This window comes from Acartia tonsa, chromosome 7 (assembly GCF_053477335.1).
Source record: "Acartia tonsa isolate MP-2025a chromosome 7, ASM5347733v1, whole genome shotgun sequence".
Classification (NCBI taxonomy): domain Eukaryota; kingdom Metazoa; phylum Arthropoda; class Copepoda; order Calanoida; family Acartiidae; genus Acartia; species Acartia tonsa.
The window spans coordinates 29,779,838-29,804,013 of record NC_137266.1 but is presented as its reverse complement, the minus strand read 5'-3'; the positions used below and the strand labels follow the sequence as shown (position 1 = coordinate 29,804,013).

The 24,176-nt window shown below is 31.9% G+C and overlaps 1 protein-coding gene across 4 annotated transcripts in view; it reads right to left on the bottom strand.

Moving 5' to 3' along the window:
• subdued (anoctamin 1) overlaps positions 1 to 10,880 on the bottom strand; it is a 52,329-nt gene extending 41,449 nt beyond the window's left edge. For 3 of the 4 annotated variants that reach the window (XM_080168172.1, XM_080168173.1, XM_080168175.1), the window contains exons 1-10: positions 10,756 to 10,880; positions 8,330 to 8,407; positions 7,364 to 7,399; positions 5,998 to 6,086; positions 5,632 to 5,652; positions 4,722 to 4,763; positions 3,622 to 3,698; positions 3,383 to 3,443; positions 2,995 to 3,034; positions 373 to 403 (exon numbers count right to left, since the gene is read on the bottom strand). In XM_080168172.1, the coding sequence (XP_080024298.1) occupies positions 373 to 403; positions 2,995 to 3,034; positions 3,383 to 3,443; positions 3,622 to 3,698; positions 4,722 to 4,763; positions 5,632 to 5,652; positions 5,998 to 6,051 (326 nt within the window). In that variant the 5' untranslated portion in view covers positions 6,052 to 6,086; positions 7,364 to 7,399; positions 8,330 to 8,407; positions 10,756 to 10,880. The remainder of the gene's footprint in view (positions 1 to 372; positions 404 to 2,994; positions 3,035 to 3,382; positions 3,444 to 3,621; positions 3,699 to 4,721; positions 4,764 to 5,631; positions 5,653 to 5,997; positions 6,087 to 7,363; positions 7,400 to 8,329; positions 8,408 to 10,755) is intronic. The other variant, XM_080168174.1, reaches the window with a different exon arrangement.
• Between the last annotated feature and the right edge of the window lie 13,296 nt (positions 10,881 to 24,176).

Sequence of the window (24,176 nt, the reverse complement as noted above, 5' to 3'; positions counted from 1 at the left end):
TTTGTTTCGCATGTTTTCTGTAAAGTTGTCTGTAACAAATTAATCAAATGTTCTTATTAAGTCAAACTGTTCTTAATTTTATCGAGCCCAACTCTAGTATATATATATTTGGTGATAATTTAGAACAGCTTGACTTTATCAGAGCATTTGACTATACTGTTAAACAAAACTTTATGAAAAATACGCGAAAATTACCCCCTTTAAATTAAGAATAGGGTTTCTATAGGGCACTGAAGGCATAGGTCCTTCCCCTAGGGTTTAAACATCAAAAACTACCACGCCCCTTTTTTTCAATTGATTTTATAAATATAAATGGGGGGGGGGGGTTCTGTGCACGTTAGGAACTTTGAAGAAAGCACCATAAAAAGTTACCTGGAGTAAATGGCTGTATATTCATTATCCTAGATTATTTATCCTCTTTAAATCTTTAACTTTAAATCAAAATATACTGGGCCTAACTTTTGTTGGAATCAAAAATTGATGAAAAGAGAGGGAAAAGTTTACAAGAAAACTGATGCCTTTTTTAAAATGGACTCCTATGTATTTGTTAAACAAGACTACATCCAACTACTTCGATGAAAATTAGCTAAGAAATGCCAAATTAAAACTTTTTGGCGAATACCGTTTTGATGGTACCCCTACTTATAACAAGAAACCATTAAAAATGTTTTGAGGTAAAATGGGGGAAGAAGTAAATCTAAATGCTCTTTTTTAGAAAGGCATAAAAAAATAGCTGCATTAAATGAACAATTGTAGGCGGCAATAATTTAACAACTTGTTATGTATGTAAAGTCATTTTAGGTTATGCCTATTTGCAAAGGCTTGAATGATATTCAGGTTGATGCAGTGTTGAATAGGTGCAATTCTATAAGAACCAATACAAATATTCATACTTCTATTATCGCTTTTCCTATTATTATTGATATAATATCAAAGAGTTATTGTAAATGTATTCCTTTGTCCTTCCAGGCAAAAAAAATAATCATGTTCTTTTTTGTGTACTAGCAGCTGCGCCCCTTGTGGATCTATATTCAAAGGAGTATAGATTTGGCAGAAAGTCTAAAATAGTCTAAAACCATCCAAAGAATGAAATCTATACATAAAACAGCTTAAACCCATCCCGGGACCTAAGTAAACCATACATAAAATAAAGAACCCAATCGGTTCAATACTTATAGGGAACTTAAGCTTTAGACAAAAATCTAACAATTTCATATTACCTATAGGATTACTCTTCATAATTTACAATTAAACCTCCACGACTTTATACTACAAATATTTACAAGCTATTAAGTCAAACATCACATAAAAAACTAATCTCTTTACTATACCAGTAGTATAATCAAAATATTTCTTCTTAAAAGAAGGTTCTACTAAGTCTAAACCCAACCCACCCTAATCTACTGAAAAGATCAACAAAGAAATTGTTCAATATAAAAGAGGACTATCCACGAACAAGAGCAAGTGATTCTAAGCATCTTCCATCATTGACCCATAGTATTTTTAAAAGCGAAGCTTTTCTATAATTAGGGTCGGTCCGTCCGTACGTCCGTCCGTCCGTCCGTCCGAGATAGTTAGCTTTTATTCGTTAATTTAAGCATGTTAGAATTGTCCTATCGATTTCAAACTTTGCATGGTGATTTCTGTAGTAGTTAGGTACGATTTAGAAAGCGTAGCAACTCTATAATCATTACCAAAATGTCCGTACGTCCATTTTAAACATGTTGATTTCTTTAATTTTTTAAATAGCTTTTTTCGTTAATTTAGGCATGTTTATTCGTTAATTTAAGCATGTTAGAATTGTCCTATCGATTTCAAACTTTGCATGGTGATTTCTGTAGTAGTAAGGTACGATTTAGAAAGCGTAGCAAATCTATAATCATTACCAAAATGTCCGTACGTCCATTTTAAACATGTTGATTTCTTTAATTTTTTAAATAGCTTTTTTCGTTAATTTAGGCATGTTAGAATTGTTCTAGCGATTTCAAATTTTGCATGGTAATTCCTGTAATAGTTTTGTACGATTTAGAAAGCGTAGCAACTCTATAATCATTACCAGAATGTCAGTACGTCCATTTTAAACATGTTGATTTTTCTACTTTTTTAACAACAAATTTTTATATGATCTAATTATCCGTTTGATCTGATATTTGGTATATTGACTCCTGGGACAACAAAGAACAATATTTTAAGCGAAGCAACTCTATAATCAAGCCCTAAAGATGTAAGTATGTCCATAAACATTATCCTGTATCAAGCAGTTTTTCAACAAATTTACTTACAATTTTGCTTCGAATCTTATACTTTTATATTCTGATTATTCTGTTCAGACACTATACAAATATTAATGTCCGTTTGTCCTTCCGTTTCAGTGCTTCGCTTTTATGGATGTTGTCATCCTTGTTTTTAGTAAATCTACTAGGTTTATGTTTAATATTTGTTTTATCGACTAAAAAGTTAGGTTTCACCACGGTTTTATATAAATTTTTTTTTGAAATGTTAAGCATTGTTTGGTGCAATATCATCGAATGTTTTGATGAGTTCAAGCGGTTGTTAAAAAGCTTTGACACAAAATAAATTATTGTGATTAAAAATGTATATTTAGAAAAAGGGTTGGTGACTTGTAAACAGTTTAATTAATGCACTTTTGCAATTTACAACATTTGATGCTTTTCTGCAGTGTTATTTTATTTTGTCCTTTGAACTCAACAAAGCATTTGATGATATTGTTTTAAAAATTGCTTTACATTTCAAAGTTTTTTTCATATAAAACCATGGTGAAACCTAACTATTTAGTCAATAAAACAAATATTAATCATAAACCTAGTATATTCAATAAAAAAATACTATGGATCAATGCTGGAAGATGCTTAGAATCACTTGCTCTTGTTCGTGGATAGTCCCCTTTAGAATTGCAGGTTTTGAAACAGATAAGAAAACAGATTAGAAGCTTTGATTTTTAATTTAAAATATATTAAGAGGATAAATATTCCTGGTTTGGGTTGAATATCTCTTTACTTGGGTAGAATGGTTCCTGAAAAATATTCAAAATTTAACTTTCTGATTTTTATTTTCAAGTCAATCAAAAGCTTTGTACGTCTTTCACTGACAAGGATATATGAATAAATTATACTTTTTTTTGTCCCCCAAGAGATTTCTCGAGCTTCGTCTGGAATTCCTAACTGTGCATGGTAATTAGGAGCTCCTGTTTATGGGCCAAGGCATTCTCCCAACTTTTAGTGTCACGTGCCAGTAATAGCAGTGTTAGTTACCTCTTTTAACGTCTTTAGAATGAAAAAGTGTGGCCTAGACTCGAACCCGACACCTCTCCGTCAGGCACGCTATCATATACGCTAATGACGCGGGTAACTAGATAACTTACTTGTAAACGTTGAATCCATGAGGTCACTTCATCCGCTACATTGCTGAATATTGGAATTCTGTACAACAGCAAACATCAGTTTTGTGTATTGCCCTTTTGTAGATTTTAATCATTGGTTGAAAAGTTTGAACACTACTAGTTTAAAACCAACCAAGCAAACAGCATTACTCAAAATCAAGTTCATAAAGTACAAAATTAATCTTAAGGGGAAAAATCTTCTAAAACTGATGAAGTTCCTGATTGAATCTAGATTATTTTCACTGCTGCCATCTAACTGGGTTAATTTGAACTCTAACATATCAACTCCCTCAGCCCCCTATAAATAAAATAATACTATTGTGCTGATTTATGTACTTTAAACTACATAAGTGTCCTAGCTATTAAAAATTAGAATTAGAAAATCGGCGTTAGTATAATATAAGGGAAATCTAAGTGGGGGGGTATAAGGGTAGTTCCCCCCCCCCCAAACAAACAGATTCAAGGGGTCCCGAACAACACCACCTCCCCCCTTATAAAAATTTACCTCCAAGTTTTGAATGCCATCTTTGCCCCCCTATTTTTTTTTCTTTTTTTTTGGGGGGGGGGAGGGATACATCTCAAAAAAATTTCTTTCTGGCCATGACCTCAGATATATTTATACATTATCAATCCAAAACCTTGTCAATGCTATGAAAAGACTCATAATAATAGACTTCATTATACAATCATTATAAATTCAGTAGGTATTTCTTTTTTAATTTCCATTGAAAGCTAGAAAACCATTAAAAAATTGTGAAGAAAAACCTATCGACATAATATTTCCATTATAAACTTTGAACAAAGGTGATTAATCAATTCTTGCTATTTGGAAAATTTTAATTCTTCTATTTAATTATACTAATGGCTACGCCCCTAGAAGCATCTATTCTATATGCACTTAAAGAGGAGCGGGAGACGACATTTCCCCATTTCAATTCAAGTTTTAGTTTTAAAAATGAAAAAAAAATTAAACGGGAGGAAATTTTTTATTATGAGGGTGGAGATACTCTCCCCTAAAATAGTTTTAACCCTTCCCTGGACCTATAAGAAGCTTCACTGTAAAAGAGAACCATATCGGTTCATTGGTTAGTGAAATCCTTCAATACAGACAAAAAAAAAGCTTACTACTCTATATTTTAGAATGTATGAGCGTGCGGAAGGGGGTGTATGTATGGGGTGTTTACACCCCTCTTAAATTTAAGATTGGGAAGGACTGACTTTCCTTTTTCACCATTTCAAGAAATATCCGCCTTTGGCAAAACCCTGTGCACGCCTCTAGTCTCTCTTTTATAAAAATATCTATCTATATTATTTTATTTACCTGTCTGGAGCCTTGAGATGCCAGCAATTCAGCAGAAAATTTCTAAACAAATCATCAATTAAACAATTACATAAATGATTTTGTTTGGTCTCTCTTAGTATAATTACAGTAGTAGTCATTTGTTTTTATAAGGTGCTTTGTTCCTAGCCTTTAAGGGAAGCAGGGGAGGTCTAGAAATAGCCCTAAACCATCCCAAGCTGCTTATCATACTTTGCTGAAAATTACAGCTAATTCAGACCAGCATTCTTTAAGATCTTTAACTTCAGGCATAGGATTATGGTTTATTTTTATAGGAAAAAGAGAACTTCCTTTGTTTATCTTAGACAAGACGATTTCGATTAAAACAAACAAACCAACATGTAGGACTTAATGAAAAGCTTTGATTCTAAAAATTCCCATTTAATAAAAAATACAAATATATACCTTGTAATGTACATTAAGAACAAAGATTAGTATTCTTTTATTAAAATAAATATAAAAAATTTTCCCTTGTTAGTAAAATTATTAATTACTTTACATTAAATTTTATGTTGTTAGATATCTTCTTAATAAAGTGTAAAATAGTGAAGCTTGAAAGAAAAGTATTTAGAAGTGGAGTCATTTTATTCTAAAACCAGACAACCAACCATTTAAGACTGTATCCTTATCAAGACATAACCCTTAATACAATACAATGACTTCAATCTACATATGAATAACAAACTGACCGTCGAAAAAAGCTTATAATTACTTATATTTTGTTAGTAAACTTATTTTTATCCGTATTTTAAATAATATCATTATATGTTAATAATAGTATAGGTATATTTCTTTAGTTAGTAACAACTAAAACAACAAGAATGAGCAATACAAAAAGCGAAGCTATATATTATTTAGATGCGCAAACACTAATATAAATGTTACCCCTTACCCCAAGTCGCTTAAATTCATTCTGCAAAATTAAAAATGTTTTAATAAGCAATGTGTGTGTTTTTAGACTAGATAAAGGCGTATGATTACCTAATTAATTTAATATTTTTGCAAGACAATATTTTACTTTTTTACCTATTGCATAAAAAATAAGAAACTGATCTGCTAAAATTCAGATATGCTAATTTAAGAGCAGCTTCACTTCTTTAACTAATTTCGATAGGCAGTTTAATTTTAATTCATTTATAATAAGTATGCTATCAAAGTTAAAAGGAAATTAGCAATTTTTTACTGATTAATGAGGCAAAGGGTTCACAAAATTTTAATTTTTTTTTGTTTTGCTACTTTAGTTTTTAAATTTACTTACTCTAATAGGCATTCTAATTTTGAGGATTTCCGCGTATCTCTTTAGCACCTCCATAGGGGCGTGGATTTTTATAAAGCTCAAAGCACATCCTAAATAAAATAAATATTTTAACTCTCTATGTGGTTGCTATATGAGATAGGGGTGCTTTTCCTCAAAGAGCTTAGTAAGCACTAAACCTTTTGAAATAAATTGCAACTAAGGAATAAGGGTAGATTTTTCTTCCACTGCGAGTGCAAAGTCATACCCTGTCTAACCTTAAGTAAAACACAAACTCAACCTGCCTCCATTATTTTTTCGTGGGAAACTGCTAAGATAGACTTTATAAATTTCTTTTAAATTCAACCCTTATCTACGCACTCCAGATAACTTTGCGCGTCGTAGGTGTGTTTAGTTATTCTTTTAATTCAAATTGTTTTATATCAAAAGGCTAGGTAGGTACATAACTCATGAAGGTTGTCAGCCTTGTTTTATAAAATGTAAATATGTGAGAATCCCTACGTAATTTATCATATGTAAACAACATCATTTGTTAGCCAGGCAAACAAAATTTGGAAATTCCCCTTTAGAATATTTTGGACCAAATTGATTAAATTTATAAAAAAATATTGCATTCATCCTTTGAATTCATTTTAAACTAAACATATTCATTGGTATAATTTTCCTATTATTAAAGTTTTCTTTAACATAGAGTGGTGAAAATAAAGCAATTATATTATTTACTGAAAGAGGAGAGAGGTCGATGGTGCCAAAGAAGAAATAAATAGTGCAATCAAAATGGATACATATAGAATATACGTGGATAATATGACAGGAGAAAAATTGTCTCCCATTGGGCAGTAAGTTCATTTAGTAGGAGGGGAGGGGATGGGGTAAAGGGGGTATATGGAGTGGGTGGTTATTTTAGCCTTAAAAGTTTCACTTTATTAGAGTACTAGCGGCTTCGCCCCTAGCCTCTAGGGGCTTTGCCCCAGGAGGTTTGATCAAACCAATTTTTCGTATTTAGATTTAAAATAAAAAAGAAAAAGAAAAAATTTTTTTTTGGGGGGGGGGTTAGTCCACCTTACTATTTTAATTTTAGTTTTAAAAAAGAAAAAAAAAATTTTTTTGGGGGGGTATTTTTGATTTTTGGGGGGGTTGGGGGTGTCCCATCCCCCGAGAAAATAGTTATAAACCTTCCCGGGACCTATGAGAAGCTACCCTGTAAAGGAGAACCCGATCGGTTCAGCGGTTAGCGAGATCCTTCGCTACAAACAAACAGACAAACAAACACACACACAAACAGACAGGCATCGTTCTAATTTGTATTATAGATATGATAATCTAATGTAAGGTATAATAAATCCATTGCAATCAAAATAAAAATTACCTCCAGAATCCTCAATTTCTAACTGCAGTCCTTCCTGTCAATTGATTAAATATTCACCTAATATCATATGTTAAACAAGGATAAACAAACAAACAACACCTATAAGACAACCAACCATTTATCTTTTACATTCTTTTCTTAAAGCATCATAAGTTTGGTTGGTTAAATGAATTGAGTAGGTATATTTATATTGAAAGCATTTTCACTACCTAAATTTCACAACCTTATAAACAGGTAACAGGATCTGTGTCTGTATGTCTATTTGTACATAGGAATCTCACCAACAACTGAACCCATATGGTTTCCCTTACAGCGTATCTTCTCATAGGTCCTGGGAAGGTTTATAGCTATTTTGGGGAAGGGGATCAAACTTTTTAAACTACAATAGTGTTGTTGTTGTTGTAGCCTTGATTCTCTGAAGTTAGGATTCAGATGCACGAGGAGATTGGAAGTGAGAATCCTTTGGCCAATCTTAGATTGGTAAGCTTCGCGAACAGCTAATTGTATTCTATGTTACATTACAAGCTGACCCGCAATTCTCGTGGAAGCTACTCAATTATTACATCACCCTGGCCTAGAGTTTTGGCAGGTGTTCCATATTAAGCCACCCTAATTAATGGCACTCTCCTTAGAGGAGCATGGACGAGGGAAAGCATGGTTAAAGCTGCTTGATTGGTAGAATCCTAACTTCCTACAAATCTCCCTCCCTACAACCTTAGGGCATCTTAGGGAAGGTTGCGTGATCATTATCTGACAAATTGCGATAGCATTTGTCAACCAAGTGCAACGTCTATGTGGGGACTTGAACTCGGTTTCTCCCATCCACAGCGTAGTGCGCTAACCACTACACTATGGGACACCCTACTACAATAGTAAGTAGGGAGGTTGAAGAAAAATTTATATCATCAGCCGAATACATTGACTTGTAAAGTAGCAGTACGCTTAAATGTGAGTATTTAATTTCCTTTAGCAAATTATCTTGAAATACTTTTCTCTTGCTGAAGTTGGCTATGCAATCTGGCTCGTTCACTTTGTTTTCATAAACTAAAAAGTATAATTTATTAATTTGAATATATGGAAATATCTCTTTATTCTAATTCTGTTTAAATCATGTCAATTAAGATTTCCTATTTTTATGTTTTAAAAAATATGTTTTTTTCAATGATGCTTGTAGTATCTTCCCTATCCTTTATTATACCGTCAAAACAAGAAGTCAAGAGGGGATGAGGGGGGGGGGGTTTGAATTATATTCTAAGGGCTTTTATCTCTAATAAATAATATCAAATCCGAGGTTTCCTTAAACTTAGAGGACATATACAGACAAACATCTTATTATTTTAAACTGGAAGCGGATTTTTAAATCACATTATTTTATTAAGAAGAAAAAATTTGATTATCAAATCAATTTTAGTTTTACGTTTTGATTTTATAAGAAGAAGTTTACAAAAAGAAATTTGAACCCTATTTCCTTATCTATAAGCATAATGATAAAAAAAGGTTATTATTATATTTATTATTTGCAGAGCAATGGTTTTGATTGATAATCATCTAGGTATTCTTATCACTATCATGGGAAGAGCAAATACAAAACATAATAACTATTCTACATCAAAGAGCATTGTATCTTAAAATCATTGGCGCTTTTACACAGATTTCTTGTTGAGCCCTGATAACTACCTCTCTTTTTTTGTAAGCATCGAATTCTTTTCAATAAGCCTTCCATATCAAGTTTATGTTCCTTAACTTAAGTCATCTTTAAAAGGCATAGGTAATATATTAAGTTATTTAGCTGTTTAGGTTTACAAATCTAGCTTAATTGAAAAAACACTCTTGGTGGAACCTTTGTTTGAATAGTGTAATAATATATTATACAATATTAATATCATATGTTTGTTTACAGAATAAAAACACATCCTGAATACTAAAGTATTTGGATACAGAGAGAAGGGGGAACAATTAGCTGTTTATTGTAATTGTCCCTAAAGTTTTATCATAACGTTTTCTTACTCGCTGGCTTATCATCTTTGGGGACTTTGGTGAATTTTGATTGGTTAGTTAATTAAGTTGAGTGTTGAAACGTTTCGACCACTAATTATAATCTACAGAAGGGTTAATTTTGTGTATCATCATTGGGGATGTTCATTTATTTATCGTCTGTTGTCTTATCCCTTAAGATCCCTGATTTGGATAAGTATGTATAATAGTGTATTCCGTCTCAATTTAATTTTTAGAATTAAACGTTTTTAAATATTCTATCCCTATCTTCAACTTAGTATTATGTTATCTTTTGTTTTCCATAGATTTTTAACAGGTAAACCTGAAAAAATCGAGATTAAAAACAAAATATCTAACGAATTCATATGTGTTCTGTATATTTTCCAGGGATTTAAAGTGATAAGACAATGGCTGATAAATTAATGTACATCCCCAATGATGATAAACAAAGATACCCCATCAGTAGCGTAATATTAGTGGTTGAAACATTTTAAAACTCAACTTAATAAAACAACCAATCAAAATTCACTAAAGTCCCCAAAATTGTTGAACCAAGAAATAAAAAACGTTATCTTAAAACTTTGGAGACTTGTGTAATAAACAGTCCATTGTCCCCTCTATCTGTATAATTTCCCATTACGTTAGATCCTGACAATTTCATAGTGATGGAGTGTATTTTTACCCACATGAGATTAGTGTTGTTGTTGAAATGATTTATTCGTTTTACAGAAATAATCATACATCATATAATAAGTAAAATACGAAAAAAAGATAAATTAGATACGTGTCAGTAGGTTAAGGTTAAGGGTTAGCACAAGTAGGAGGATGAAGTAAAAAGGGTGGATGTGGGGAATCATTATTTTAACCATCTGAGACATCACGTTATCAAGAGTAAATGAAAATCTGGTGAATCATCCAAGTAATAATATATCTATTATTATACCTATGGTTTTCTAGGGATGGGATTTCCAAGTTTATCTACTAGTTATATTTTTAAGGGATGGAAAACTCTAGATATTTACCAAATCAATTTATTTCAAAGTGATTTGATCATAAACAAGAACAGACAAGGAAGGCAAAAACTATCATTATAATGTATGTAGAATATACGTGATATTATTAAAGGGGAAAAATTTCGTCAATTTAGCTTGCTAACATTAAACTCATTTATTGGTCAGTTCGTCAAAGACGGGAGGGTATGGGAGCGGAATGTGGGAATCGTTATTTGAGCCCGGTGCCTGTTATTATTAGAGGACATGAAAATCTGGTGTAATATCCAAGTAATAGTAAATCCAGTACCATTTTATGTTTTATAAGTATACCAACAAAGGAAAACAGACAGAAGACATTTGTAAATAAAGAGTAGATTCGCCTCTAAATAGTCAATCAAAACATACCAAGAATAAAATCAACTCTTTTCTTCTCTGTAGAATGACTGTTCACAATATTTCTTAATAAAGATTTTGAATTCAAGAATTTCAAAGATCAAAGGAAGTGTATATAATAGTTTTTTTTATATCTGGAAGGACAGCCGACAATTTTAAATGCGGCTCAGAAGCTGCAAATTGTTAGGGTAAGGCGGGGGAAGTTTCGGTAAGGGGCTATTTTCGGTAATTTCGACCTACCTTCATTAAATGACCTTTTTCTCCATGTTCCTTTCAAATGACAGAAAAAAACATAAAAGCAAATTTGTTCCTTATTAAATTGCCTACAAAAAAGTGAGATGAATATTAAGGGTACTTATTGGGTCTCAAAGTCGGACGAAAAATTTTTTATTTTCAAAAATTTTTAAGTAGGTGTGTAAAGATCGACGTACACGAAAATTGGTAAGACCTAGAGCTGACCCGTAAAAACCTTTTGAACTAATAATTGCCCGCTCTTTCCAAATTTGTTGAGAGCTTTAAAATCGGGGTAATATTTTTTTCAAAAATGACCAAAGTTGGCGCCGGGGGAAATTTCGGTAATTTCAAAAGAAATTAAAATTCAACTTTTAAGGTCATGTTTTCATGTTTTCTTTTGTCAAATCTATTATTCCATATGGACTTTTTAAGAATTAGGCCTAAAAATGAATAGAACAGACAAAAAACAAAAAAAAATTAATTTTATTTTTTGAAGCAAATTTTTGCGAGGAAAAAATCAAAATTTCTGGTCCTTTGAAAAAAAATATTTTTGACATAGGAGGAATAGTCCGATCTTTATGAATTTTTTGTGTGGTTAATCCCAATAACCTATACAAATTATGATTTATTACGCTTGTTTGGTCATTTGGCCTTTTTTCATCGATTTTTTTAAGGTTAAAATGTAGTCAAGATTTTTTGCAAAGATGACACTTTTGCTTCAAATTCGATTATTGAGGTCAATTTTTAATCAATTTTCATGTTTTTTGGTCTAAATCTATAGTTCAATGTGAGTTTTTTTAGGATCAGGCCTAAAAAGTAATAAAATACGTTTTTTTCTTATATTAATTTTAAGTTTAAAAAAAAAAATTTTCGAAAAAATAATCGAAAATTCGCGTCTTTCAAAAAAATTCATTTTTAACATTTTTAAAATTACCGAAAATTCCCCCGCTGGTGGGGAATTTTCGGTAACTTTTTTGCGGTCAATTTCGGCAAACTTCTAAAAGTCCTAGGATAACGTCCTTTTAGGACCTGATAGTCCTTTCCATAAGCTTTCTACCGGTCTTGGTTTCATTTGAAAATATTAATATTTACCCCATTTTTTTTCAAAAAAAACGAAAAAATGCCGAAATTTCCCCCCCCCTTACCCTATTTTTTTAAAGAAAATTAAATTTTTAATGAGAATTTAAACACACCAAAAATGAAATGTAGCTGCGCTACTAATAACTAGCCCATACATTATGATGATATTGCAAAAGTTAAAGATAAAAATTGATTACACAAAATAATGTTAAGAAATATTTCCTGAAGAAAAGACTTTTATCGTCCCCGGCTGCATCCTAAAAATAAAAATAGATTAATTGCTGGATAGAAATAAATTTTAAAAAAAATTAAATAAAAACATAGATCTTAATTTACATTTCTCGCATGGTTTTTTAGACAGGTAAGGACCAACAAAAGAATTAATGCTATTATTTTTATATACATTTCAGCGGATAATTTGGCGGTTTGGGTATAGTCCCTTTCGTAACATCACACCTTATGGGGCGATTCTTCGTATTTTTCACAGTAGCATTTCTCCTATTTCTAGCCCCTGCGGGGGGCTCTAACCCTGCGGGGCCAATTACCTAACCCTGTGGGGCAATCACCTAATCCAATATAACCTAATCTAACCTAAAAAAATCTATAAAAAGCCATTTAAAAAATAAGACGAATCACCCCTCGTGGGGCGATGTTACGAAAGGGAATATTCCCAGCGGTTTCCCCAAAATAAACCTAAATTTATACAATTAAATCACATAGCGACGTAAAGCCCGAATCATAAAGAAGGATTATATTATATAGTAAATTAAATTAAAAACTTTAGGATTGTATCCTGAGCTGGATCTTTAAATCATTTTAGTGGTGAGCCAGATTGGTTCGGCTCACCCCGATCTGGCTCACCACTAAAATGATTTAAAGATCCAGCTCTGTTTTGTTGGCCCCGAAGAGTCAAAGTCCCATGCCAACAAAATAGGGATAATCCTATCATTATTTTTTTTTTCATGGACTGAATATTTGTCTATAATAAGATTCATATTGTTTAAGTATTGATGAGAACTGGTTTTATTCCAGCAGATATAAGTCGGATTCAGAGCCGTACTAGGAACTATTTTCACCAACCTCTTGACTCATTTCACACTTAGCCATATACTAACTAAAAACTCTTTGTTTTAGGATTTTTCTGCATAAAAATAAACAGGATTACTTGTTAGTCATTATGTAAACTAGAAACAAGAATAAAAACATCCATAGCTATGAGATTATGAAAACTCTCAGATATAAAAAATTTAATTAACAGAAAATAAACAAAGTAATACCTAAGTGTTCTTGGACAGACAAATTGATGTTAAAAATTGGTTTTATAAAGTATAAGAATCAGGTAAAAAAAAGTTTCATAAACTTTTTTTCATTAAATAAAAACACCTCAAATTTTTGAGTTATAGACTAGCTTTAACACTTCAGTACAGGGAGTGAAGGAATATTGGACTGTAAATTACACTGGTACAAGATGTCTTATAACAACGTAATCTTTTTCGTTGGCTAAAAAACTTTGGGTACTTTTATTGAATTTTTCTTTGGTTGGTTCCAAATAAGTAGTGTCAAGCTTTTCAACCATAAGTGAAAATTTTGTTTTTGCTAAAGTCTGACTTATAATATCATATTAATTTTAATCTACAAAAGGAGTAATTTTGTTTGTCATCATTTTGGATATATTACAATAAATCGTCTATTTCCTTATCCCTTGAAATTCCTGCTAAAGTATGACTTATTGAATCATATTTTAATCTACAGGAGAAGTAATTTTGTTTATCATCAATTGGAATGTAAATCAACTAATCGTCTATTGAAATTCCTGCTAAAGTATGACTTATTGAATCATCTATTAGCTCTGTTTTATTATAATGCAACCATGATGGTAAAAAAAGATAAAATTCTATTATGAAACCATTGAGTTACATCATCCGTATATAAAAATAACAGAAAGTCTATATGTCTGTCTGTACCGAAGGATCTCGCTAACCGCTGAACCGATATGGTTCTCCTTTACTGTGTAGCTTCCCATAGGTCCCGGGAAGGTTTATATCTATTTTAGGGAAGGGTAAAACTAAAACATCCCCACCCCCAAAAAAAATTGCCTCCCCTAAACTTTCCTTTCAAAAATAAAATAAAAAATGAGGGGTTAGAAGTCAACCCAGCACCACCTCAAATACCCCTAGATAGAGGCTTCTTTGGGGGGGGGGGGGGCGTTACCGCTAGTTATTGTAAAAATTTGAGTTTGTATAAGAATAAAGTAATTAAATGTGTGTGTGAGTGTTCATGAATTTTAGTAGGTAAATCCCCAACGATTAATCTCCCAAAATGTTCTTTTTACTTAAAATGTCCAAAAGGGCAAACGAAAAAAAAAGAGTATGTTTTAATCATAATTTGCTTTAGCCCTATTTTATTTTGTAAATTGTACCCTAGGGAATGTTTACTCTCTCTCTCTCTTCAGGAAATTAGGGTATTACTCCAAGAGAAAAAAACTATTTAATTCCCAACTTAAATGCGTGCAGAAGTGATCATAATAAAGACAAAATAAAAAATATTTTTTCCAGTATGGCTTTACAACCGATAAAAATCCACTGGATTAGAACCATGTCTGAGTTATACAGATGAATCATGTATCGTATTACATGCAATTTTCTGCGAATAAAATAAAAATCGTAATATATTTACCAGTTTTGTAAGCCTGGGCCTTCGGCTCCTGGGAATGCAATACCTTACTATGAATGATAATTCCAACTTTTCAAATAGAAATAAATGTTGTCATTTTAAGTGGCGTACAAAGTGTTTGCCAGGAGATTGTATTTCTTAATAAAAGGGGAAGTCAAGGTTTTCCAATTTTAAATGCAATGGGTTGTTGACACCCTTCTTCCTTCCACACTCTAGAGGTGTAAATAAATGAGAAAAAACTGTGAAAGGAATTACTTTTATTATGGAAGCAAAATAGTTTTTCTCCAATATCCTTGTTAATTCTCTATGTTTATATTATCTATAGCTAAATATTAAACATTCCTCGCAATTTTTTATTGCAAATAAGCATTACAGCTAAATTCTGCAGAGAAATCATTGTAATATTGTTATTTGTAGTATGTCTACTATAAATATCTTACATGTTAATATGTCTGTCTATCGTGGTCGGTAATGCACTTGAAATGTTATTAGTTAAATTAATGCTATGATATAGAGAAATGTTTAATAGCCATGAATGAGAAAAAAACAATAAACTGTAATACCAAAAGTGAAACTGTGTAGAGACTTGATCAACGCACGTTCAGTTTCATGGTATCTAAACTGAAATATCCTTTAAAATTATGAAAAAATGACCATCCGACAATTTATAGAACTTCCAAAGAGCTTTACTAATTTAAAAATAAAGCTTACCAAGTTTTGGATTTCACAAAATCCATCCATAGATACATTCATTTTGTCTCTTGCTTGTTTGTTGTTTTTTAAATAGTGTAAAATATTTATAAATATATTCTAGGTGTACATTTTTTCTTCTTATTTTTTTCTGAAAATCTTAAACCAAAAATTATATAAAAATGTTTTATCATACCAAAAAAAATCCTTTATTAGGTATTTTTGCTTACAAAATAATTTTAAAAAAGGTTATATATGAATAACATAAATTTAAAGTTCCACAATGTGTGGTTTTCATTTGATTACTTGATTGGCATCCCACAATTATAAAAACAAATGTCATGCGTATGACTTATAAGCAGTAAATATACTAAAATGCGGCTAAGCCCATATAGACCTCTATGAGCACTTAAGGACCTTCCAAAACTTTTCTAGAAACAATAAGAAGCTTTTTTAAAACGAGAGCAATTTAGTTCAGCGGTTATCAAGATTTTTTAAACATACAGCGAGGATAACAGACAGGTACACATCCTGTTACTGTTATGTAAGGATTAAATAAGGGGGGGGGGAAGTTTGTACACTTATAGGAAATGAAATTCAGTACCAAAGTTTGGGAGGGTCGTATGGGCTTGTTTTTAAAGTTATCAACCTAATTCTTTTTGTAGGCTCTCTTATATGACTTGATATACACGTATTTCTTTGAAAATTGAATTTCGGTACTTTCCTTCTAGGGGCTTGTGGAGCAAAAGACCCCCCAAAACACTAAAAATATGAGTTCTGACCTTATTTTTAAAGATATCGACCTGATTTTTTCTTTATAATACTTTTTTAACATACCCGAATCAACGAACCATTACAGATTTCATTTTGGGACTTTCCTTCTAGGGGCTTGTGGAGCAAGAGACCCCCAAAACACAAAAATATGAGTACTGGGCTTATTTTTAAAGATATCGACCTGATTTTTTTTATAATACTTTTTTAACTTAACCAAATTAACGAACCATTACAGATTTCATTTTGGGCCTTTCCTCTTAGGGGCTTTTGGAGCAAGAGACCCCCAAAACACAAAAATATGAGTACTGGGCTTATTTTTTGAAGATATCAACCTGCTTTTTTTTACATAAAAATAATATTTAAACATAACCAAATCTACGAACCATTACAGATTTCATTTTGGGACTTTCCTTCTAGGGGCTTGTGGAGCAAGAGACCCCAAAAACACAAAAATATGAGTTCTGACCTTATTTTTGAAGATATCGACCTGATTTTTTTTATAATACTTTTTTAACATAACCGAATTAACGAACCATTACAGATTTCACTTTGGAACTTTCCTTCTAGGGGCTTGTGGAGCAAGAGACCCCAAAAACACAAAAATATGAGTACTGGGCTTATTTTTTGAAGATATCAACCTGCTTTTTTTTACATAAAAATAATATTTAAACATAACCAAATCTACGAACCATTACAGATTTCATTTTGGGACTTTCCTTCTAGGGGCTTGTGGAGCAAGAGACCCCCAAAAATCATAAAAATATGAGTTGTGGGCTTCTTTTTTAAGATATCAATCTGATTTTTTATATAAAAATACTATTTTAACATAACCGAATCTACGAACCATTAAAGATTTCATTTTGGGACTTTCCTTCTACGGGCTTGTGGAGCAAAAGTCCCCAAAAACACTAAAAATATGAGTTCTGAGCTTATTTTTTAAGATATCAACCTGATTTTTAAAAAATAATACTGTTTTAACATAACCAAATTAAGAAAACATTACAGATTTCAATTTGGGACTTTCCTTCTAGGGGCTAGTGGAGCAAAGATTCCAAAACCACTAAAAATATGAGTTTTGAGCTTATTTTTAAAGATATCAACCTGATCTTTTTAAAATAATACTTTTTTAACATAACCGAACTAAGAAACCATTAAGGATTTCATTTTGGGACTTTCCTTCTAGGGGCTTGTGGAGCAAAAGACCCCCAAAACACTAAAAATATGAGTTCTGAGCTTATTTTTTAAGATAACCTGAGAACTCAATTTATATTGTTTTGGAGGTGTTTTACCCTACTTTCCCCTAAAAGGAAAGTGCCAAAATGAAATTATTAGTGGCTACCTAGTTCAAACATGTGAAAAAAGTTTTCATGAAAAAAATCAGCTCAATATCTCTAAAAATATTTTTTTGGGGTCTTTTGCCCCACTAGCTTCTAGAAGGAAAGTCCCAAAATGAAATCTGTAATGGTTTCTTAGTTCGGTTATGTTAAAAAAAGTATTATTTTATAAAGATCAGGTTGATATCTTTAAAAATAAGCTCAGAAATCATTTTTAGTGTTTTTGGGGTCTTTTGCTCCACAAGCCCCTAGAAGGAAAGTCCCAAAATGAAATCTGTAATGGCTCGTAGATTCGGTTATGTTAAAATAGTATTTTTATATAAAAAATCAGGTTGATATCTTTAAAAATAAGCTCAGAACTCATATTTTTAGTGTTTTTGGGGTCTTTTGCTCCACAAGCCCGTAGAAGGAAAGTCCCAAAAATGAAATCTGTAATGGTTTGTAGATTCGGTTATGTTAAAATAGTATTTTTTTATTATATAAAAAAAAGGTTGATATCTTAAAAGAGAAGCCCACAACTCATATTTTTATGATTTTTGGGGGTCTCTTGCTCCACAAGACCCTAGAAGGAAAGTCCCAAAATGAAATCTGTAATGGTTTGTAGATTGGGTTATGTTTAAATATTATTTTTATATAAAAAAAAGCAGGTTGATATCTTCAAAAATAAGCCCAGTACTCATATTTTTGTGTTTTTGGGGTCTCTTGCTCCAAAAGCCCCTAAGAGGAAAGGCCCAAAATGAAATCTGTAATGGTTCGTTAATTTGGTTAAGTTAAAAAAGTATTATAAAAAAAAATCAGGTCGATATCTTTAAAAATAAGCCCAGTACTCATATTTTTGTGTTTTGGGGGTCTCTTGCTCCACAAGCCCCTAGAAGGAAAGTCCCAAAATGAAATCTGTAATGGTTCGTTGATTCGGGTATGTTAAAAAAGTATTATAAAGAAAAAATCAGGTCGATATCTTTAAAAATAAGGTCAGAACTCATATTTTCAGTGTTTTGGGGGGTCTTTTGCTCCACAAGCCCCTAGAAGGAAAGTACCGAAATTCAATTTTCAAAGAAATACGTGTATATCAAGTCATATAAGAGAGCCTACAAAAAGAATTAGGTTGATAACTTTAAAAACAAGCCCATACGACCCTCCCAAACTTTGGTACTGAATTTCATTTCCTATAAGTGTACAAACTTCCCCCCCCCTTATCATTTCATATTTACTGTTTGTTAGAATGTTACATAAAACTAGCGACTACGCTCCTTGAGGCCTCTAGCGGCTCTATAGGTCAGAGAATTGGAGTTTTTTTAGGTGTGGGGGGGGGATAGAGTATTTTTACAGGTGTTTTTCTTGGGATTGTGGAGGTACCCTACTCCAAAAATAGTTATAAACCTTCCATTGACTTGTAGTAAGAAACTTCACTGAAAAGTAGAACCATAATATCTGTCCAGTGGTTAGCGACACACAAACACATCCTATTACTTTTATATTTGGATATAGAGAAGCTTTCTATTCTATTAACAAAGATTAATGTGTCAACACAGAGATGAATATTAATTATGCTGATATTAAGGGTAAACTTCTATGCTAAATTTCTTTATTATGGTGTGTCCGACCGTACTACCTTAACGGATAGCCTTCATAGCTATAATATCAGGTTATTATTGTCCTATCACTTGTGAACCTGAAGTAAGGATTTTTACAAAGTAGAATTGTCCTATGAACTTGATTTCATAAATGGGGTATTCCTGTCCAGTTTTTTTGTTTAGGAATGAATATTTCTTACCCGAGGGAATAAATGATGGACCGATAGGTCATCATTTATTCACGAGGGTAAGAAATATTCATTCCTAAACAAAAAAACTGGACAGGAATATCATTCTCATTTAAACAAAAACTCATTTTTATGCTAGTAAAATGTGGTTTAATTTTGGTTTTTAAATTTTATTTATTTCCCTGGTATAATTTTTCTTTCTTTTAGTAATTAATAAAAATTTAAAAATCTTCCAAAAAAAATTAAAAATCTTCTAAAATCATACCAGGGATATAAATGAGATACCAGGGAAATAAATGGGGTATTCCTGTCCAGTTTTTTGTTTAGGAATGAATATTTCTTACCCGAGGGAATAAATGATGGACCGATAGGTCATCATTTATTCACGAGGGTAAGAAATATTCATTCTTAAACAAAAAACTGGACAGGAATATCATTCTCATTTAAACATAAAACTCATTTTTTTATGCTAAAATGTGGTTTAATTTTGGTTTTTAATTTTCATTTATTTCCCGGCTATGATCATTTATATTATTATTTTCTTTCTTTTAGTAATTAATAAAAATTATAAAATCTTCCAAAAAAAATTAAAAATTTTCTAAAATCATACCAGGGATATAAATGAGATACCAGGGAAATAAATGAATATTTACATCCACTATTTAAGGGGTTGTTTATATGGGAATGAATATTTACATCCACTATTTAAGGGGTTGTTTATATGGAAATGGGGATTCCTAAAATAACAAGGCTGTAAGCAAGAGTGATTTTAAAAAGTCACCAAATTTAGAATTTTACATAAAACAACACAAAAGAAATTCAGATGCCTATTTCTTTTTTTCTCTCTAAAATTAACACTATAATTAAACGTGCTTTTATTGAATGTAAAAACGACTTTTTACAATTTTTAACATCTGTAAAACTTGTATAGTATCAAAATACATTTTAATATAAAGAAAAAGAAATTATAGGGGACTAAATAACAATTTTGTTATATTATAATATTTCTTGTTTGTTGCTAACCCTAGTTGTAGAAAAGCATCGCTTTAAACAAAAATCTTAAGTTAAGAAGCCAATGGTATTCGTTTACAGTTTGAACTTTGAGCGCAGCAAACCAAATACTTCAAGGGTGCGCTCTATGCGCTCATCAAGTACTAGAAAACACCGGTTTTTCGATGAAAGAAGAATCTCATAATCAAGAGTCAAGGGATATTTAAACACAGACAGGATAAGGGGATATCTTAATATGGTGCAAATTGATTGTACTATTTTTCTGACCTTTTGGATAGGTATGCTTAATATATAAAGATCATAATGGGAAAATTCTTTATCTCCCATCATCATATCCCTGTAAATATAAAAGATTTTAAAACACATTGTCACTATTTATGAATCATGGTTTCTATATTCTATTTGATGAACAATTTTATGTATAATTCCTAATATATAAATTGTAAGGTTTTTTGTGTGATAACTGCTAAACTGATTAGATTTTCATTTTATGGAAGTTTCTTATAGGTCCGTGGATGGTTTTAGGCTATTTAGTTCTTTTATATAAATTTGGTTTTAGGCATTTTCCTTACTCCTTCGAATACACAGCTTCTAGATGCTAGGATCGCAGCCGCTTGTATGTTATAAATTAAAGTCTACAATCATTTTTGTCTCTGCTTTTTATGTGTCAAGCAAAGTAGGAATCGTACACCAACTGTGGGTGACCCACAGAATTACAAAGAGATAAAATGTCTTACAAGGTCCTATACTTGTATATATGAGTTTCTCAATAGGGTTTCAAAAACTTTCGAGTTTTGCGTAAAATGAATTGCGTCCGTAAGTTGCAAATTAAGTGATGTCAACAACCCTCTGGCACGCCCCTGGGGTTGTCGACACCCTTTTCCGGCACGTCCCTACCACCCCATGAATGCTGCTATTCATAAGGCAACAAGTGCATCTCATTACACTATTAATCATTTAATAATTCCGGGGTGGGGGAGGGGGGCAATCTTCCTTTAGGCTATGATATAAATCTGTATAGCCTGTAATGGATTGGTACAACGTTTACTTTAATAAAATGTAGAACACAGTAGAAGATGTCAATTTAAAACTCAATTATAAAAAGACAACAACAAATATCTAATGCAAAAGTCACTGATCCCAAATTCTTTAGAAAAAATGCAAATCTAACTGTTTTTCACAAAACTAACTTCTTTTGTTTAATTTTAGCCATTCTTTTCACACTTTTAACTTTTTCAAATTTTTATATGAATATAGTATTTGTTATCAATGTTAAATGTATGGGTTTTTTTTGTAAAAATCACAATCAACTTCAATAACACTTTACAAAAAAAATGCACAAAAGACTAGAAATTTGCGTAGGCATGGAAAATGCACTTGAAAAAATCCACTAAACCTTTTTCTACTTGCACACTCACTAGCAGAAAAAATACTGGTCCGTCCGTCTAAGCCGCTACGCTAGATATGTAAAAGCAAAGCAATATATTGAACTAACACTCTCTCTATCTCGTAGATTATTCTAAGGGCAATTGATATTGTAAATCACAGCAAATTCGTTGCTTGCATTTCTTCCTAAAGGTCTGAAATATAGCAAGTATTAACAGACTTTAAAACTCTATATATTAGAGAAAGAGCAATACAAAATTCTGTAAGAGGGAGGTGGGTCTAATATTTTACAAAGCAACATAGAAAATAATAAAAATAGCATAATATTTGAAGTTGTTAGGTATATTGATAAAGAAACCCTCATTACATTTAAATTAAGGCAAAGAATAGTTTAAATGATGCCCATGAACATGTGAAGCTCCCCTGGAAATTATCGAAACAGCCGTTTCAAAGAACATGAATAGAATACTGACAACTAGTCGAGTATATAAATAAACATGTATTATTTTCTAAAAAGGTTCAAATGACAATTAGAACGGGTCATAGTAATTGATGAAAGTATAACAGAAATAGCAGTAGTTTCCCTCAAAGTGCCTAGTCGAACACAGAAAAAAAGGCAATGGGAGTGGGGTTGTAATGTAAATCTACATATAGGGGCGAAGTTTTTCTTCACCCCCCCCCCCCCCAAATAAAAAAACATATTGGGCAATATCCACTTTCCCCCCTACCCCCGACTACTCTTTTTTTTGGTGTTGTGAGGGGGGGAGGGGGGTCTAGGAAGTCTGGACATAAAATTTCTTTGAAAGAGGTGTGACATTTTGCTTAAAGTACTAAGGTTGTCATTTGACAAGTGTAACTTAGAAAAAACAAAAGTTTGTCACTTATTATCAGACAAACAACCTAATTAGCTAAAGTGCAATTTTGACTGCATTGAAAAATGCTCCAAGAAGTAAGAGTGTGTTTACGGGAGATCAGCTGATCTACTCCCCCAATCTCCACCCAAAACTGTGCATTACCCTTTCTCTCTCTCACTCGCTGTCTACAAGTGATTTTCATGGCCAAAAATATACAGTCACAGTGCTATAGAAAAGATACCAAGTTATAACTATACTGTTATAGTAAACTGTAAAGAAACTGTTTATTATTAAAATGAGAACTCGTGAAGTTCGAGGTTACCCCCCATTGGGAATATTTAGGGGAGACTGACCCCCCCCCCACTCCCGGGAAAATTTTGTGGGTATATTGGGCACGGGTCACTGAGTATAAGTCTATATATCTGTTGAAAAAGGTTAAATAAATATTAAATAATCTTGAAATAGACAAAAGTGCAAAAACAGTTTTTAATTCTAACATTTTACAACATTGGAAACAAGTTAGTATTTTTAGAACCTTCTACTTTCTGTTACTTCAAATAGTTGCTGAAGCTGTGAGACTATATTACTAAGCTCCTCAACAAAGTGTAGAAATACTAGCGAAATCGTCAAGGGGCACTGTTATAGAAGAGGCGTAGGGGGGCTAAAAAATGGTCTAAAACCAACACAGGACCTATGTGAATTGCTAACCAAAGTAGTTTTAGTGGGTAGTTATTGAGATCTTAACCTTCAGACAAAAATACTCTTACATCTTTAAATAATAATTTACTATGTTACAATGTATGGACAAGCGGATATTTTCCTAATATGATAAATATGAATAGCTAAGATTCTTAACAGCAGAATTTATTTGAAAGCTATATGTATAGGTCTGGATCTAAGAGATAAGACAATGGCTGATAAATTGATGCACATCCCCGATAATAATACACAAAATACCCTCTTCTGTAAATTACAATAAGTGTTTGAAACTTAGGACACCTTACTGAACCAACCAATCAAAATTCAATGAAAGACCCTATAGTTGTTAAGTCAACGAATAAAAAACGTTATTATAAAACTTCTAGTGTATTAAACAGCCCAAAGTCCCCTCCCTCCCTGTGTATAGGTGCAAATAGTGGCTTCACCGTAGCACCCAGTTCTGTATCCCAGTAGACAAAAATAGTTTTAAGAATAAGAATTAAGATATCATAAAGCCATTTCGACAGCTTTATACTGACGCCGGCTCAGATGAGCTATAGAGTAGTTTCGCTACTGTAAAAGGAGAATTCTGTCCATATGTAGGACAGTTAAAAATATTTCACAGATGTCTTGCAAATTAATTCTATACAAAATAACGACAAAAGATTTTCCAGTATGGCTTCGAAACCGCTAGATTAAAATCGGTTCACCGCAATACTAAAAAATCATGTATAGCAACATATTACAAACAATTTTCCACGAATATATAAAATTAAAATATACCAGTATTATCAGCCCTGTACTAACAAAACTGGTTTTAATATTATAATTCTTAATTTTAATATCCACGGAAAACATTTAGCAGTTTACTTACACTACTCTAAAAGGATCCAATTTCTATATTTAGTAACAGCTCAGAGCTGGATCTTTAAATCA